Raw genomic sequence first — 13,491 nt, 5'->3', positions numbered from 1 at the left:
CCCGGACCCCATACTCCCGGAGCACCCCCCACAGGGCACCACGAGGGCCCCGGACCCCATACTCCCGGAGCACCCCCCACAGGGCACCACGAGGGCCCCGGACCCCATACTCCCGGAGCACCCCCCACAGAGCACCACGAGGGCCCCGGACCCCATACTCCCGGAGCACCCCCCACAGGGCACCACGAGGGCCCCGGACCCCATACTCCCGGAGCACCCCCCACAGAGCACCACGAGGGCCCCGGACCCCATACTCCCGGAGCACCCCCCACAGGGCACCACGAGGGCCCCGGACCCCATACTCCCGGAGCACCCCCACAGGGCACCACGAGGGCCCCGGACCCCATACTCCCGGAGCACCCCCACAGGGCACCACGAGGGCCCCGGACCCCATACTCCCGGAGCCCCCCCCACAGGGCACCACGAGGGACGCGGACCCCATACTCCCGGAGCCCCCCCCACAGGGCACCACGAGGGACGCGGTCGAACACTTTCTCCAGATCCACAAAACACTTGTGGACTGGTTGGGCGAACTCCCACGAACCCTCGAGTACCCGATGAAGGGTATAGAGCTGGTCCAGTGTGCCACGACCAGGACGAAAACCGCATTGTTCCTCCTGGATCCGAGGTTCAACCATCGGCCGGATCCTCCTCTCCAGCACCCTGGAGTAGACCTTACCGGGGAGGCTAAGGAGGGTGATTCCTCTGTAATTGGAACACACCCTCCGATCCCCCTTCTTAAAGAGAGGGACCACCACCCCGGTCTGCCAATCCAGGGGCACTGTCCCCGACCGCCACGCGATGTTGCAGAGACGTGTCAGCCAAGACAGTCCTACAACATCCAGAGACTTAAGGTACTCAGGGCGAATCTCATCCACCCCCGGAGCCACCGAGGAGCTTTCTCACCACCTCGGTGACTTCAGCCCCGGTGATGGGCGAGCCCACCTCCGAGTCCCCAGCCTCTGCTTCCTCATTGGAAGACGTGACGACGGGATTGAGGAGGTCCTCGAAGTCCTCCTTCCACCGCCCGACGACATCCCCAGTCGAGGTCAGCAGCCCCCCACCCGCACTGTAAACAGTGTTGGTGAAGCACTGCTTCCCCCTCCTGAGGCGCCGGATGGTTTGCCAGAATCTCTTCGAGGCCGACCGATAGTCTTCCTCCATGGCCTCCCCGAACTCCTCCCAGACCCGAGCTTTAGCCTCTGCGACCGCACGAGCTGCAGCTTGGCCTGCCGGTACCTCTCAGCTGCCTCAGGAGTCCCACAAGCCAACAAGGCCAGGTAGGACTCCTTCTTCAGCTTGACGGCATCCCTTACTTCCGGGCGCCACCACCGGGTTCGGGGATTGCCGCCGCGACAGGCACCAGAGACCTTACGGCCACAACTACGAGCAGCCGCATCGACAATGGAGGAGGAGAACAGGGTCCACTCGGACTCCATGTCCCCAGCCTCCCCCGGAATCTGGGTGAAGCTCTTCCGGAGGTGGGAGTTGAAGACCCCACTGACAGAGGGATCCACCAGACGTTCCCAGCAGACCCTCACAACACGCTTGGGCCTGCCAGGTCTGACCGGCTTCCTCCCCTGCCATCATCGACCTCCTGCCTAGGGTGTCCTGGTGCCACGTGCACTTATGGACACCCTTGTGCTCGAACATGGTGTTCGTTATGGACAAACCGTGACTAGCACAGAAGTCCAATAACAGAACACCACTCGGGTTCAGATCGGGGAGGCCGTTCCTCCCAGGTCTCACTGTCGTTACCCACGTGGGCGTTGAAGTCCCCCAGCAGAACAACAACAGCCTCGTGTTTAAACCTCGGCCAAAGAAACCGCTCTGAGACTAAACATCAGATACAGGAATACTTTGTAATACCAATATCAGTACTTTTATTTCTTATCATCCCTCCTTTGTTTTACAGTTATAGTTATATTTACATGCTGTGTTTCTAATTCAGAGTTTGTTTCTTATAAAACCGTCCGAGGCCTCATTAACATGATCAGAAATATATAGAAAACATATTAGAATAAAAAACACCAGAGGCAGATTTTGTGCCTGGGATTTGACTTTGCAGAAAAAACTCCAATAATTAAACTTGAAATGACATTTGTCCAAAAGAATAAAACTAGATTAAAATCTGTTTCCACCAGTTTAGAAAATGTTTGAAATCTGCTCCAGTGTTTCCTCCTCGTGGATCATTTCTAAACTCGGTCCTTCTGGAAATGTTTGATGACGATGTATTTTATTTCGGTAACGAGACGTGATCATGTCAGTCAGTGGGACACAGGGTTTCTCTTTAAAAAGAGGCGGAGTTTATTTACAGCAGAAACAGAACAAACATATTTACATCCACATGAACAGAAACGAGTCGCAGCTTCAGGGAGAGACGTTTTCAACAGAACATCAGAACCGCCCGTCCTGCAGCGCCCTCTGCAGGCAGCAGGGTGAAGTGAAGGTGTGCAGCTCCTCCAGGGACCAGGGTGAGGATCTGCCCAGGGGGAGGGATCTGCCCGGGGTGAGGGATCTGCCCGGGGGGAGGGATCTGCCCAGGGTGAGGGATCTGCCCAGGGGGAGGGATCTGCCCAGGGGGAGGGATCTGCCCAGGGGGAGGGATCTGCCCAGGGGGAGGGATCTGCCCAGGGAGAGGGGGATCTGCCCGGGGTGAGGATCTGCCCGGGGTGAGGGATCTGCCCAGGGAGAGGGGGATCTGCCCGGGGTGAGGATCTGCCCAGGGTGAGGGATCTGCCCAGGGTGAGAGGGATCTGCCCAGGGGGAGGGGGATCTGCCCAGGGTGAGGGATCTGCCCGGACGTTTGGAAGAGCCTGAGCGACTTCAGGAGGAATAAAAAGACATGCATGAGCCCCCGGTCCAGACGACAGTTCACAGATATGTACAGTGTCCTGTGGGGGGCGCCGTCACCGCGGTCAGTCCAGCGCGGCGTGAAGAAGAACCTGAGCCCCGGCCGTTTTGGACTTCTTCATTTTGCAGATCGCCCTCAGCAGGTCGCTCTGGGTCATCGCGCGGATGCTCTCCTCACTGGACAAGACACAGGCGTTACTGCTGTTGCCACGGTTACCGCCATTATCTAATAATAATAATAATAATAATAATAATAATAATAATAATAATAATAATAATAATAATAATGCATTGGTTTTATAAAGCGCTTTTCTGGACACTCAAAGACGCTTTACATTGCACTATTCGCTCACTCCATACTCGGTGGTGGTAAGCTACTATTGTAGCCACGGCTGCCCTGGGGTAGACTGACGGAATGGTGATTTCAAACAAACACCATGAGATTTTGTGTTTCCATTAAAGGGCTCGATCTCTGGAATAACTGTACAGAGGATCTCAAATCATGTCCCTCTCTCTTCCACCTAAAGAGAATGTATAAAAGTATTATACTTGAAAAATACCATAATTCTGTTTACTTGTTTGTTTAACACTGTCAACGTACTCCTTTTGAATGTCTGATGTTATGATGGAAAGTTAACAAAAACACGTGCTGTAAGTTTAAAAAAACAAGGGTAGGCAAAATAAGCATTAGCTTCAGCCTATACCTTTTCGGTCATTTTGTATGTTATGTTATGAAGAAGTTTACTTAACTGAATGTAAATCTTTTGTTTTAATTTTGACCGAATAAACTGAACTGAACATTAACCGCTACCCGGCTCTATGGGGACTCACCTGTCCGAGTCCTGGCTGTGGACGAACTCTCTCACACAGATCAGGGCGGCGTCTCGACACATTTCTCTGAGGTCACTTCCTGAAAAGCCCTCGGTGTCTCTCGCCACCGCGGCCAGGTCCACGTCCGAGTCCACCTGAGGAGACCACACACATGAGACACACGCCGGGGACACGCCCACACGCCGGGGACACGCCCACACGCCGGGGACACGCCCACACGCAGAGACACGCCCACACGCTGTCACTCTACACCTCTTAAAGAGGGGGTGTTCTGCTTTAAAGAGGGGGTGTTCTGCTTTAAAGAGGGGGTGTTCTGCTTTAAAGAGGGGGTGTTCTGCTTTAAAGAGGGGGTGTTCTGCTTTAAAGAGGGAGTGTTCTGCTTTAAAGAGGGGGTGTTCTGCTTTAAAGAGGGCGTGTTCTGCTTTAAAGAGGGCGTGTTCTGCTTTAAAGAGGGGGTGTTCTGCTTTAAAGAGGGGGTGTTCTGCTTTAAAGAGGGGGTGTTCTGCTTTAAAGAGGGCGTGTTCTGCTTTAAAGAGGGGGTGTTCTGCTTTAAAGAGGGCGTGTTCTGCTTTAAAGAGGGGGTGTTCTGCTTTAAAGAGGGCGTGTTCTGCTTTAAAGAGGGGGTGTTCTGCTTTAAAGAGGGGGTGTTCTGCTTTAAAGAGGGCGTGTTCTGCTTTAAAGAGGGGGTGTTCTGCTTTAAAGAGGGCGTGTTCTGCTTTAAAGAGGGCGTGTTCTGCTTTAAAGAGGGGGTGTTCTGCTTTAAAGAGGGCGTGTTCTGCTTTTGTCAGTCCCATAGCACCAGTCTATATCTCACTACAATGATGACAAACCTTCTGTTGGTCTGTAAATGCAGTAAATCAGAATAACTGCCTTGTATAAAATGTCTCTCTCAAAATGGCTGTAGTGAATGTCTTGAAATAGGCCTCTGTCTCTTTAAGAACCTCTGAGCCTTTAGACACGCCCCCTCCACACGCTGTCTGTGGCATCAGTGGGGAGGGGGTTCTGCTGAGGAGCAGTGGTTGGTTACTCGGCTGGTGACCAAAGCTCGGAGGCGTCTCCAGGAGGTGGGGGCGTTCCTAGGAGGACTCAGGCAAACCTATCCCTAAAATGGCCGCCATCAGAGTTTTTACAGATTACTCAAAATGGCCGCCATCCGAGTTTTTACAGATTACTCAGAAATACGTGAATGTGCCAAGGCAACACTTCAGCCATGTTTTTAATGAGGGAGTGACAGAATAACATGATGATGATGATTTTATATAAACCCCCCCTTTAAAACCTCCTCTCCCTGTGACTCACCCGCTCGTTGTCCAGGATCAGCTTCAGGATCTGCTCCCTCTGCATCTCACTCTGCAACAGCCAATCACAGGGCAGGGTTACTCACAACACTGTACTGCAGTAGCAGAAGTAGTATCTGCAGTAGTAGTATCTGCAGTAGTAGTATCTGCAGTAGTAGTAGTAGTATCTGTAGTAGTAGTATCTGCAGTAGTAGTATCTGCAGTAGTAGTAGTAGTATCTGCAGTAGTAGTATCTGCAGTAGTAGTATCTGCAGTAGTATTTGCAGTAGTAGTATCTGCAGTAGTAGTATCTGCAGTAGTATTTGCAGTAGTAGTAGTAGTATTTGCAGTAGTAGTATCTGCAGTAGTAAACACTCACAGGCTGGTTGATGTGGAACCGTGTGGGCATCCTGCGCAGAATGGCCGAGTCCAGGTCCTGAGGCCGGTTCGTGGCTCCCATGACGATCACCTGACCCACCATGACATCATCAGAGGAGGACATGACATCATCAGAGGAGGACATGACATCATCAGAGGAGGACATGACATCATCAGAGGAGGACATGACATCATCAGAGGAGGACATGACATCATCAGAGGAGGACATGACATCATCAGAGGAGGACATGACATCATCAGAGGAGGACATGACATCATCAGAGGAGGACATGACGTCATCAGAGGAGGACATGACATCATCAGAGGAGGACATGACATCATCAGAGGAGGACATGACATCATCAGAGGAGGACATGACATCATCAGAGGAGGACATGACATCATCAGAGGAGGACATGACATCATCAGAGGAGGACATGACGTCATCAGAGGAGGACATGACATCATCAGAGGAGGACATGACATCATCAGAGGAGGACATGACATCATCAGAGGAGGACATGACATCATCAGAGGAGGACATGACATCATCAGAGGAGGACATGACATCATCAGAGGAGGACATGACGTCATCAGAGGAGGACATGACATCATCAGAGGAGGACATGACATCATCACACGTTAGTTTTGTACTTTTGAACTGTATGTAGTAACAGAATACTAAATCCTCGCCTTGTTTCAAGTATTCATAGTAGTAGCATAGTTATCTGGCAGTGATAGTAGCTGTACTAGTAGTAGTATTTGCAGTATTTGCAGTAGTACTACAGTACCTGGCAGTGATAGTAGTAGTATTTGCAGTAGTACTACAGTACCTGGCAGTGATAGTAGTAGTATTTGCAGTAGTATATGCAGTATTTGCAGTAGTACTACAGTACCTAACAGTGATAGTAGCAGTAGTAGTAGTAGTATATGCAGTATTTGCAGTAGTACTACAGTACCTGGCAGTGATAGTAGTAGTATTTGCAGTAGTACTACAGTACCTGGCAGTGATAGTAGTAGTATTTGCAGTAGTACTACAGTACCTGGCAGTGATAGTAGTAGTATTTGCAGTAGTACTACAGTACCTGGCAGTGATAGTAGTAGTATTTGCAGTAGTACTACAGTACCTGGCAGTGATAGTAGTAGTATTTGCAGTAGTACTACAGTACCTGGCAGTGATAGTAATAGTATTTGCAGTAGAACTACAGTACCTGGCAGTGATAGTAGTAGTATTTGCAGTAGAACTACAGTACCTGGCAGTGATAGTAGTAGTATTTGCAGTAGAACTACAGTACCTGGCAGTGATAGTAGCAGTAGTAGTAGTAGTATTTACAGTATTTGCAGTAGTACTGTAGTACCTGGCAGTGATAGTAGTAGTATTTGCAGTAGAACTACAGTACCTGGCAGTGATAGTCCGTGTCCAGGCCGTCCCACAGACTCATGAACTGAGCTTTCATCATGGCCGTGGCCTCGTGGTCTGAGCTCGAGCGGTTCCTCAGAAACGAGTCTGAAACAAACAGACACTTTCACCTCTGTGTCCTCTATTACCACTCCCCCCCTTAGCCCCGCCCCCCTTAGCCCCGCCCCCTCTGTCCCCGCCCCCTCTGCCCCCCCTAAGCTCGTACCGATCTCGTCGATGAAGATGATGCTGGGCTGCAGCTTCAGCGCGAGCGAGAACACGGCGGCGGCGAGCTTCTGTGACTCGCCGTACCACTTGTCCGTCAGGGTGCTGGGCTGCAGGTTAATGAAGCGAAACCCCGCCTCCTTCGCCGTGGCCTTGGCGATGAGCGTCTTCCCACAGCCGGGAGGTCCGTACAGCAGCACGCCTGTACAGGGAGGACAAGAGGACAGTGTGAGGCTCACAGGGAGGACAAGAGGACAGTGTGAGGCTCACAGGGAGGACAAGAGGACAGTGTGAGGCGCACAGGGAGGACAAGAGGACAGTGTGAGGCTCACAGGGAGGACAAGAGGACAGTGTGAGGCTCACAGGGAGGACAAGAGGACAGTGTGAGGCTCACAGGGAGGACAAGAGGACAGTGTGAGGCTCACAGGGAGGACAAGAGGACAGTGTGAGGCTCACAGGGAGGACAAGAGGACAGTGTGAGTCTCACAGGGAGGACAAGAGGACAGTGTGAGGCGCACAGGGAGGACAAGAGGACAGTGTGAGGCTCACAGGGAGGACAAGAGGACAGTGTGAGGCTCACAGGGAGGACAAGAGGACAGTGTGAGGCTCACAGGGAGGACAAGAGGACAGTGTGAGGCTCACAGGGAGGACAAGAGGACAGTGTGAGGCTCACAGGGAGGACAAGAGGACAGTGTGAGGCTCACAGGGAGGACAAGAGGACAGTGTGAGGCTCACAGGGAGGACAAGAGGACAGTGTGAGGACAAGAGGACAGTGTGAGGCTCACAGGGAGGACAAGAGGACAGTGTGAGGCTCACAGGGAGGACAAGAGGACAGTGTGAGGCTCACAGGGAGGACAAGAGGACAGTGTGAGGCCTGTAGGGGGGGCTGTAGGACAGTATGAGGCCTGTAGGGGGGGCTGTAGGACAGTATGAGGCCTGTAGGGGGGGCTGTAGGACAGTATGAGGCCTGTAGGGGGGGCTGTAGGACAGTATGAGGCCTGTAGGGGGGGCTGTAGGACAGTATGAGGCCTGTAGAGAGGACAAGAGGACAGTGTGAGGCCTGTAGGGGGGGCTGTAGGACAGTATGAGGCCTGTAGGGGGGCTGTAGGACAGTATGAGGCCTGTAGGGGGAGCTGTAGGACAGTGTGAGGCCTGTAGGGGGGCTGTAGGACAGTATAAGGCCTGTAGGGGGGGCTGTAGGACAGTATAAGGCCTGTAGGGGGGGCTGTAGGACAGTATGAGGCCTGTAGGGGGGGCTGTAGGACAGTATGAGGCCTGTAGGGGGAGCTGTAGGACAGTATGAGGCCTGTAGGGGGGGCTGTAGGACAGTATGAGGCCTGTAGGGGGGGCTGTAGGACAGTGTGAGGCCTGTAGGGGGGCTGTAGGACAGTATAAGGCCTGTAGGGGGAGCTGTAGGACAGTATGAGGCCTGTAGGGGGAGCTGTAGGACAGTATGAGGCCTGTAGGGGGAGCTGTAGGACAGTATGAGGCCTGTAGGGGGAGCTGTAGGACAGTATGAGGCCTGTAGGGGGGGCTGTAGGACAGTATGAGGCCTGTAGGGGGGGCTGTAGGACAGTATGAGGCCTGTAGGGGGGGCTGTAGGACAGTATGAGGCCTGTAGGGGGGGCTGTAGGACAGTATGAGGCCTGTAGGGGGGGCTGTAGGACAGTATGAGGCCTGTAGGGGGGGCTGTAGGACAGTATAAGGCCTGTAGGGGGGGCTGTAGGACAGTATAAGGCCTGTAGGGGGGGCTGTAGGACAGTATGAGGCCTGTAGGGGGGGCTGTAGGACAGTATAAGGCCTGTAGGGGGGGCTGTAGGACAGTATAAGGCCTGTAGGGGGGGCTGTAGGACAGTATGAGGCCTGTAGGGGGGGCTGTAGGACAGTATAAGGCCTGTAGGGGGGGCTGTAGGACAGTATGAGGCCTGTAGGGGGAGCTGTAGGACAGTATAAGGCCTACAGGGGGCGCTGTAGGACAGTATGAGGCCTGTAGGGGGGGCTGTAGGACAGTACGAGGCCTGTAGGGGGGGCTGTAGGACAGTATGAGGCCTGTAGGGGGGGCTGTAGGACAGTATGAGGCCTGTAGGGGGGGCTGTAGGACAGTATGAGGCCTGTAGGAGGAGCTGTAGGACAGTATAAGGCCTGTAGGGGGCGCTGTAGGACAGTATAAGGCCTGTAGGGGGCGCTGTTACCTTTGGGCGGCTGCAGGAGTCTGGAGCCCTGGAACAGGTGTCTCTTCTGAACCGGTAAAATGACGGTTTCCTTCAGCTCCGTGATCACCTCGTCCAGACCCGCGATGTCCCTCCAGGTGATCTACACACACACACACACACACACACACACACACACACACACACACACACACACATACACAAACATACACATTCAAACACACAAACACACACAACAGAGGGTCAACAGAGACTATATATGAAGAAGCTGGTGTCCTTTCAGGTGGATAGAAACAAGTTGAAAATGTTCTACAGGTGCTTTTGTTGGGAGTGTTCTGACTTTCTGTATCATCTGCTGGTTTCGGGGCCATGACTGAGGCACAAAAGAACTCCCTCAGGAAAATATGTACAGTCACAGCAAAACCCTGGGTGTTCCTCTGAAGGGTCTGCAGGACATTTATTTTGTTCGAGCTCTAGATAAAGCAGACATGATATTATCAGAACATCCTCTGTTTAGAGAGTTTGAGCTGCTCCCCTCAGGTCGAAGGTACAGGAGCCCCGCCCTGACTAAAAACAGGACCAGGCAGCCATTTTACAATTAAACAAACCAACAATACGAAGTAACCAACAGTGATCTTTTTTTTTTTTTAATTATTCTGCACAGCTGGTCTGTCAGAGAAGGTTTTTAAGGAATGTAGATAATGATTTTAACATAGTTTAAACTGAGGTTGACGGGCCGTGGTTTGTTTTTTGTATGTTGTAAATGTTTGGATCCGTCTGCTGTGTCGCTGTTGTCTTTGTGTCTTTCCACTCACTGCAAATGAATTTCCCCACGGGGACAATACATTTCTACTACTACTACACAATATTGGATCAATGTCAGGGAATGGGGGAAAAATGGGGAAAATTGATAGAAATTGTGGCAAAAATAAGGAAAGACAAACAAACACTGGGTGAAAAATTGGGGGAAATTGTGGTAAAAGGGAAAATATTAGTATAAAAAAACAAGAAAAAATTGGGGCAAATATAATTTAAGAAAAATGTATAAAAATGGGGCAAACGTATGGCAAAAAAATTAAAAAAAAAAAAAAAAAGAAAACACATTTGGGGGTGAAATCATTAATTTGAGTCACTGCAGGTGTTTGAAACTCGGCGTTCCTCTGGCCGCGAGCTGGTAGATTTGGGTAAAGCTGACACGATGGATTTTTGTCTTTTTTTTGTTGGATTTTTTTTTTTTGATGGATTTTTGTCTTTTTTTTGTTGGATTTTTGTCTTTTTTTTGTTGGATTTTTTTTTTTTGATGGATTTTTGTCTTTTTTTGCTGGATTTTTGACATTTTTCTGATGGAAATTTGTCTTTTTTCTAAAGGATTTTTGTCATTTTTTGGTTGGATTTTTGTCTTTTTTTAATGGATTTTTGTCTTTTTTTTTGCTGGATTTTTGACATTTTTTTGATGGATTTTTGTCTTTTTTTGCTGGGTTTTTGTCTTTTTTTTGCTGGATTTTTGTCTTTTTTTGCTGGATTTTTGTCTTTTTTTTATGGATTTTTGTCTTTTTTTTAATGGATTTTTGTCTTTTTTTTAATGGATTTTTGTCTTTTTTTACCACTTTTTTTGTGGTAAAAAGGGAAAATATTAGAAATAAAAAAACAAGAACAAGAATTGGGGCAAATATAATTTAAGAAAAATGTATAAAAATGGGGCAAAAAAATTGAAAAAAGAAAAAGAAAAAAAAGAATACACATTTGGGGGTGAAATCATTAATTTGAGTCACTGCAGGTGTTTGAAACTCAGCGTTCCTCTGGCTGCGAGCCGGTAGATTAAGGTAAAGCTGACCTGTGAGCTGGTAGATTTGGGTAAAGCTGACCCGATGGATTTTTGTCTTTTTTTTTTTTGATTTTTGTCTTTTTTTTGTTGGATTTTTGTCTTTTTTTGTTGGATTTTTGTCTTTTTTTTTATGGATTTTTGTCATTTTTTTGTTGGATTTTTGTCTTTTTTTTAATGGATTTTTGTCATTTTTTTAATGGATTTTTGTCTTTTTTTAATGGATTTTTGTCTTTTTTTAAATGGATTTTTGTCTTTTGTTTGTTGGATTTTTGTCTTTTTTTTTTATGGATTTTTGTCATTTTTTTAATGGATTTTTGTCTTTTTTTGTTGGATTTTTGTCTTTTTTTTGTTGGATTTTTGTCTTTTTTTAATGGATTTTTGTCTTTTTTTGTTGGATTTTTGTCTTTTTTTTGTTGGATTTTTGTCTTTTTTTTAATGGATTTTTGTCTTTTTTTTGTTGGATTTTTGTCTTTTTTTTGTTGGATTTTTGTCTTTTTTTTAAATGGATTTTTGTCTTTTTTTTATGGATTTTTGTCTTTTTTTTTAATGGGTTTTTGTCTTTTTTTTGATGGATTTTTGTCTTTTTTTTGTTGGATTTTTGTCTTTTTTTTTGCTGGATTTTTGTCTTTTTTTTTATGGATTTTTGTCTTTTTTTGCTGGATTTTTGTCTTTTTTTTATGGATTTTTGTCTTTTTCTGCTGTTTTTTTGTCTTTTTTTTGTTGGATTTTTGTCTTTTTTTACCACTTTTTTTGTGGTAAAGGGGAAAATATTAGTAATAAAAAAACAAGAAAAAATTGGGGCAAATATAATGTAAGAAAAATGTATAAAAATGGGACAAACGTATGGCAAAAAAATTGGGAAAAAAAAAAAAAAAAGAAAACACATTTGGGGGTGAAATCATTAATTTGAGTCACTGCAGGTGTTTGAAACTCGGCGTTCCTCTGGCTCCTCCTGGTGTGAGCTGGTAGATTCTGGTAGATTGGGGTAAAGCTGACCTGCGAGCTGGTGGATTGGGGTAGATTGGGGTAAAGCTGACCTGCATGCTGAGCGGGTCCACCAGGTGCGCGGCGATGCTCATCTCGTACTCCGACAGCTTGACGTGCTTCACTCCGATCTGCTTCATCAGCTTCTCCGCCTGCTTCTGCGCCTCCACCTTCTGCTTCCGCGTGGGGTCCAGCGCGTCCACCATCCACTTGATGGTGAAGTAGGTGACGGCGCCGAACACCGTCAGGCGGAACAGCAGCCCCAGCACCTCGGAGCGGCCCAGGGGGCGCCCCACCTGCTCCACCGGGACCTCGCGCAGAACCATCACCTGGGACACGGAGGAGGAGGAGGAGCTTAAATACACGTTATGATTCTGACACTTTCCTCCAGAAGTGCTCGGCTCAGGTCGGGGTCAGAGGTCAAATGACAACACGACACAGTGACGTAAACCGCGCTGCTCCGGGAGAACCGGTTCTGTGGCTGTAAAAGTCCCTCTCACTCCAGGCTCCAGCTCTTTCTGGTTTCTCTTTCCTTTCCTCTGAACACCTCCCACACCCCGCGGACCCCGTGACGAACCGCCGCTCATTCAGAGCAGAACGCGCGTGACTCCAGGCGCGAGGTTTCGATTTGACTCGAACATTTGCAAAGACCTGAAAACTCAGGTGTGACGCGATTCAACTTCCAGTGAAGCCGAAGCGAAAGTAACTGTGTTTAAAACGCTCCGAGTCCCGGAAGTGTCTCACACACCGATGTTTACGGCAGAGGAAGGAAAATACCGAGATTTTACACATTTGAAAGCGCAGTCTGGCGTAACGTTGCGTCAAACCCACCAAATACAATAAACTGCCTGACAGCGCGTTCAAACCAGCGGACATCCTGCGTCACGTGACGTGGTGATAGATTATGTCTTAAAATAAGTGATTTTTCATTTTGTTGTAGAGTTAAAGCCTGAAAAGTCCCATTTTATAACCGTGTCGCACATCTGGCAGAGTTAGCATTAGCATTAGCTCCGGTGACCTTTCCTGTTTGGACAATTCCCGCTCTTTCTTCTTAAATAAACCGTTACCGGAGCCGTGTTCCGGCTCTGGTGGAGCACACGGAGGGTCCGCGGAGGGCTGGTCCCGGCTGACCCGGAGGAGAGGCCGCTTTTTGGGGTAAAATGAGAGACAAGTGTCGGAGAAGTGACTCACCGCAGCTTCACGTTTCCACAGCGAATGTTACTTCCTCAGCGTGTGCTGAGAGTGAGCTGCAGGGCGGGCAGAGGCCACAGCGCCCCCGCGGCCACACCCGGGATTACATCAACATACTGGACCAACTGACAGCGCGTTAGCGCCCTCTGCAGGAGCGGACATGGAAGGACGGCCGTCGTTAAGGCCGAGAGGATAAAATGTAGTGTCGTGTGTTTAGTGACTAAGATGGATCATCAGGACAATAACACAGGAACAGAATATAATATATAATACATTATTTATAATATATAATATATTCTCTCTCTATATATATATATAATATACTATATATGATATAATATAATACATGTTAATGTG

General features: G+C 48.9%; 1 protein-coding gene across 1 annotated transcript; it reads right to left on the bottom strand.

Annotated features, from left to right (window-relative positions):
• Positions 1-2,810: 2,810 nt before the first annotated feature.
• atad1b (ATPase family AAA domain containing 1b) lies at positions 2,811-13,188 on the bottom strand. The gene is made up of 9 exons (XM_079577330.1): positions 13,135-13,188; positions 11,997-12,272; positions 9,156-9,276; positions 6,965-7,165; positions 6,740-6,846; positions 5,341-5,430; positions 4,984-5,034; positions 3,685-3,818; positions 2,811-3,030 (listed from the first exon to the last, which is right to left on the bottom strand). The coding sequence occupies exons 2-9, from the start codon at positions 12,267-12,269 to the stop codon at positions 2,919-2,921; spliced, it is 1,089 nt and encodes a 362-aa protein (XP_079433456.1). The 5' UTR covers positions 12,270-12,272; positions 13,135-13,188; the 3' UTR covers positions 2,811-2,918.
• Positions 13,189-13,491: the final 303 nt, after the last annotated feature.

This window comes from Gobius niger, assembly GCF_951799975.1.
Source record: "Gobius niger genome assembly, chromosome: 19".
NCBI classification, from domain to species: domain Eukaryota; kingdom Metazoa; phylum Chordata; class Actinopteri; order Gobiiformes; family Gobiidae; genus Gobius; species Gobius niger.
This window is presented reverse-complemented; position numbering and strand designations above follow the sequence as displayed.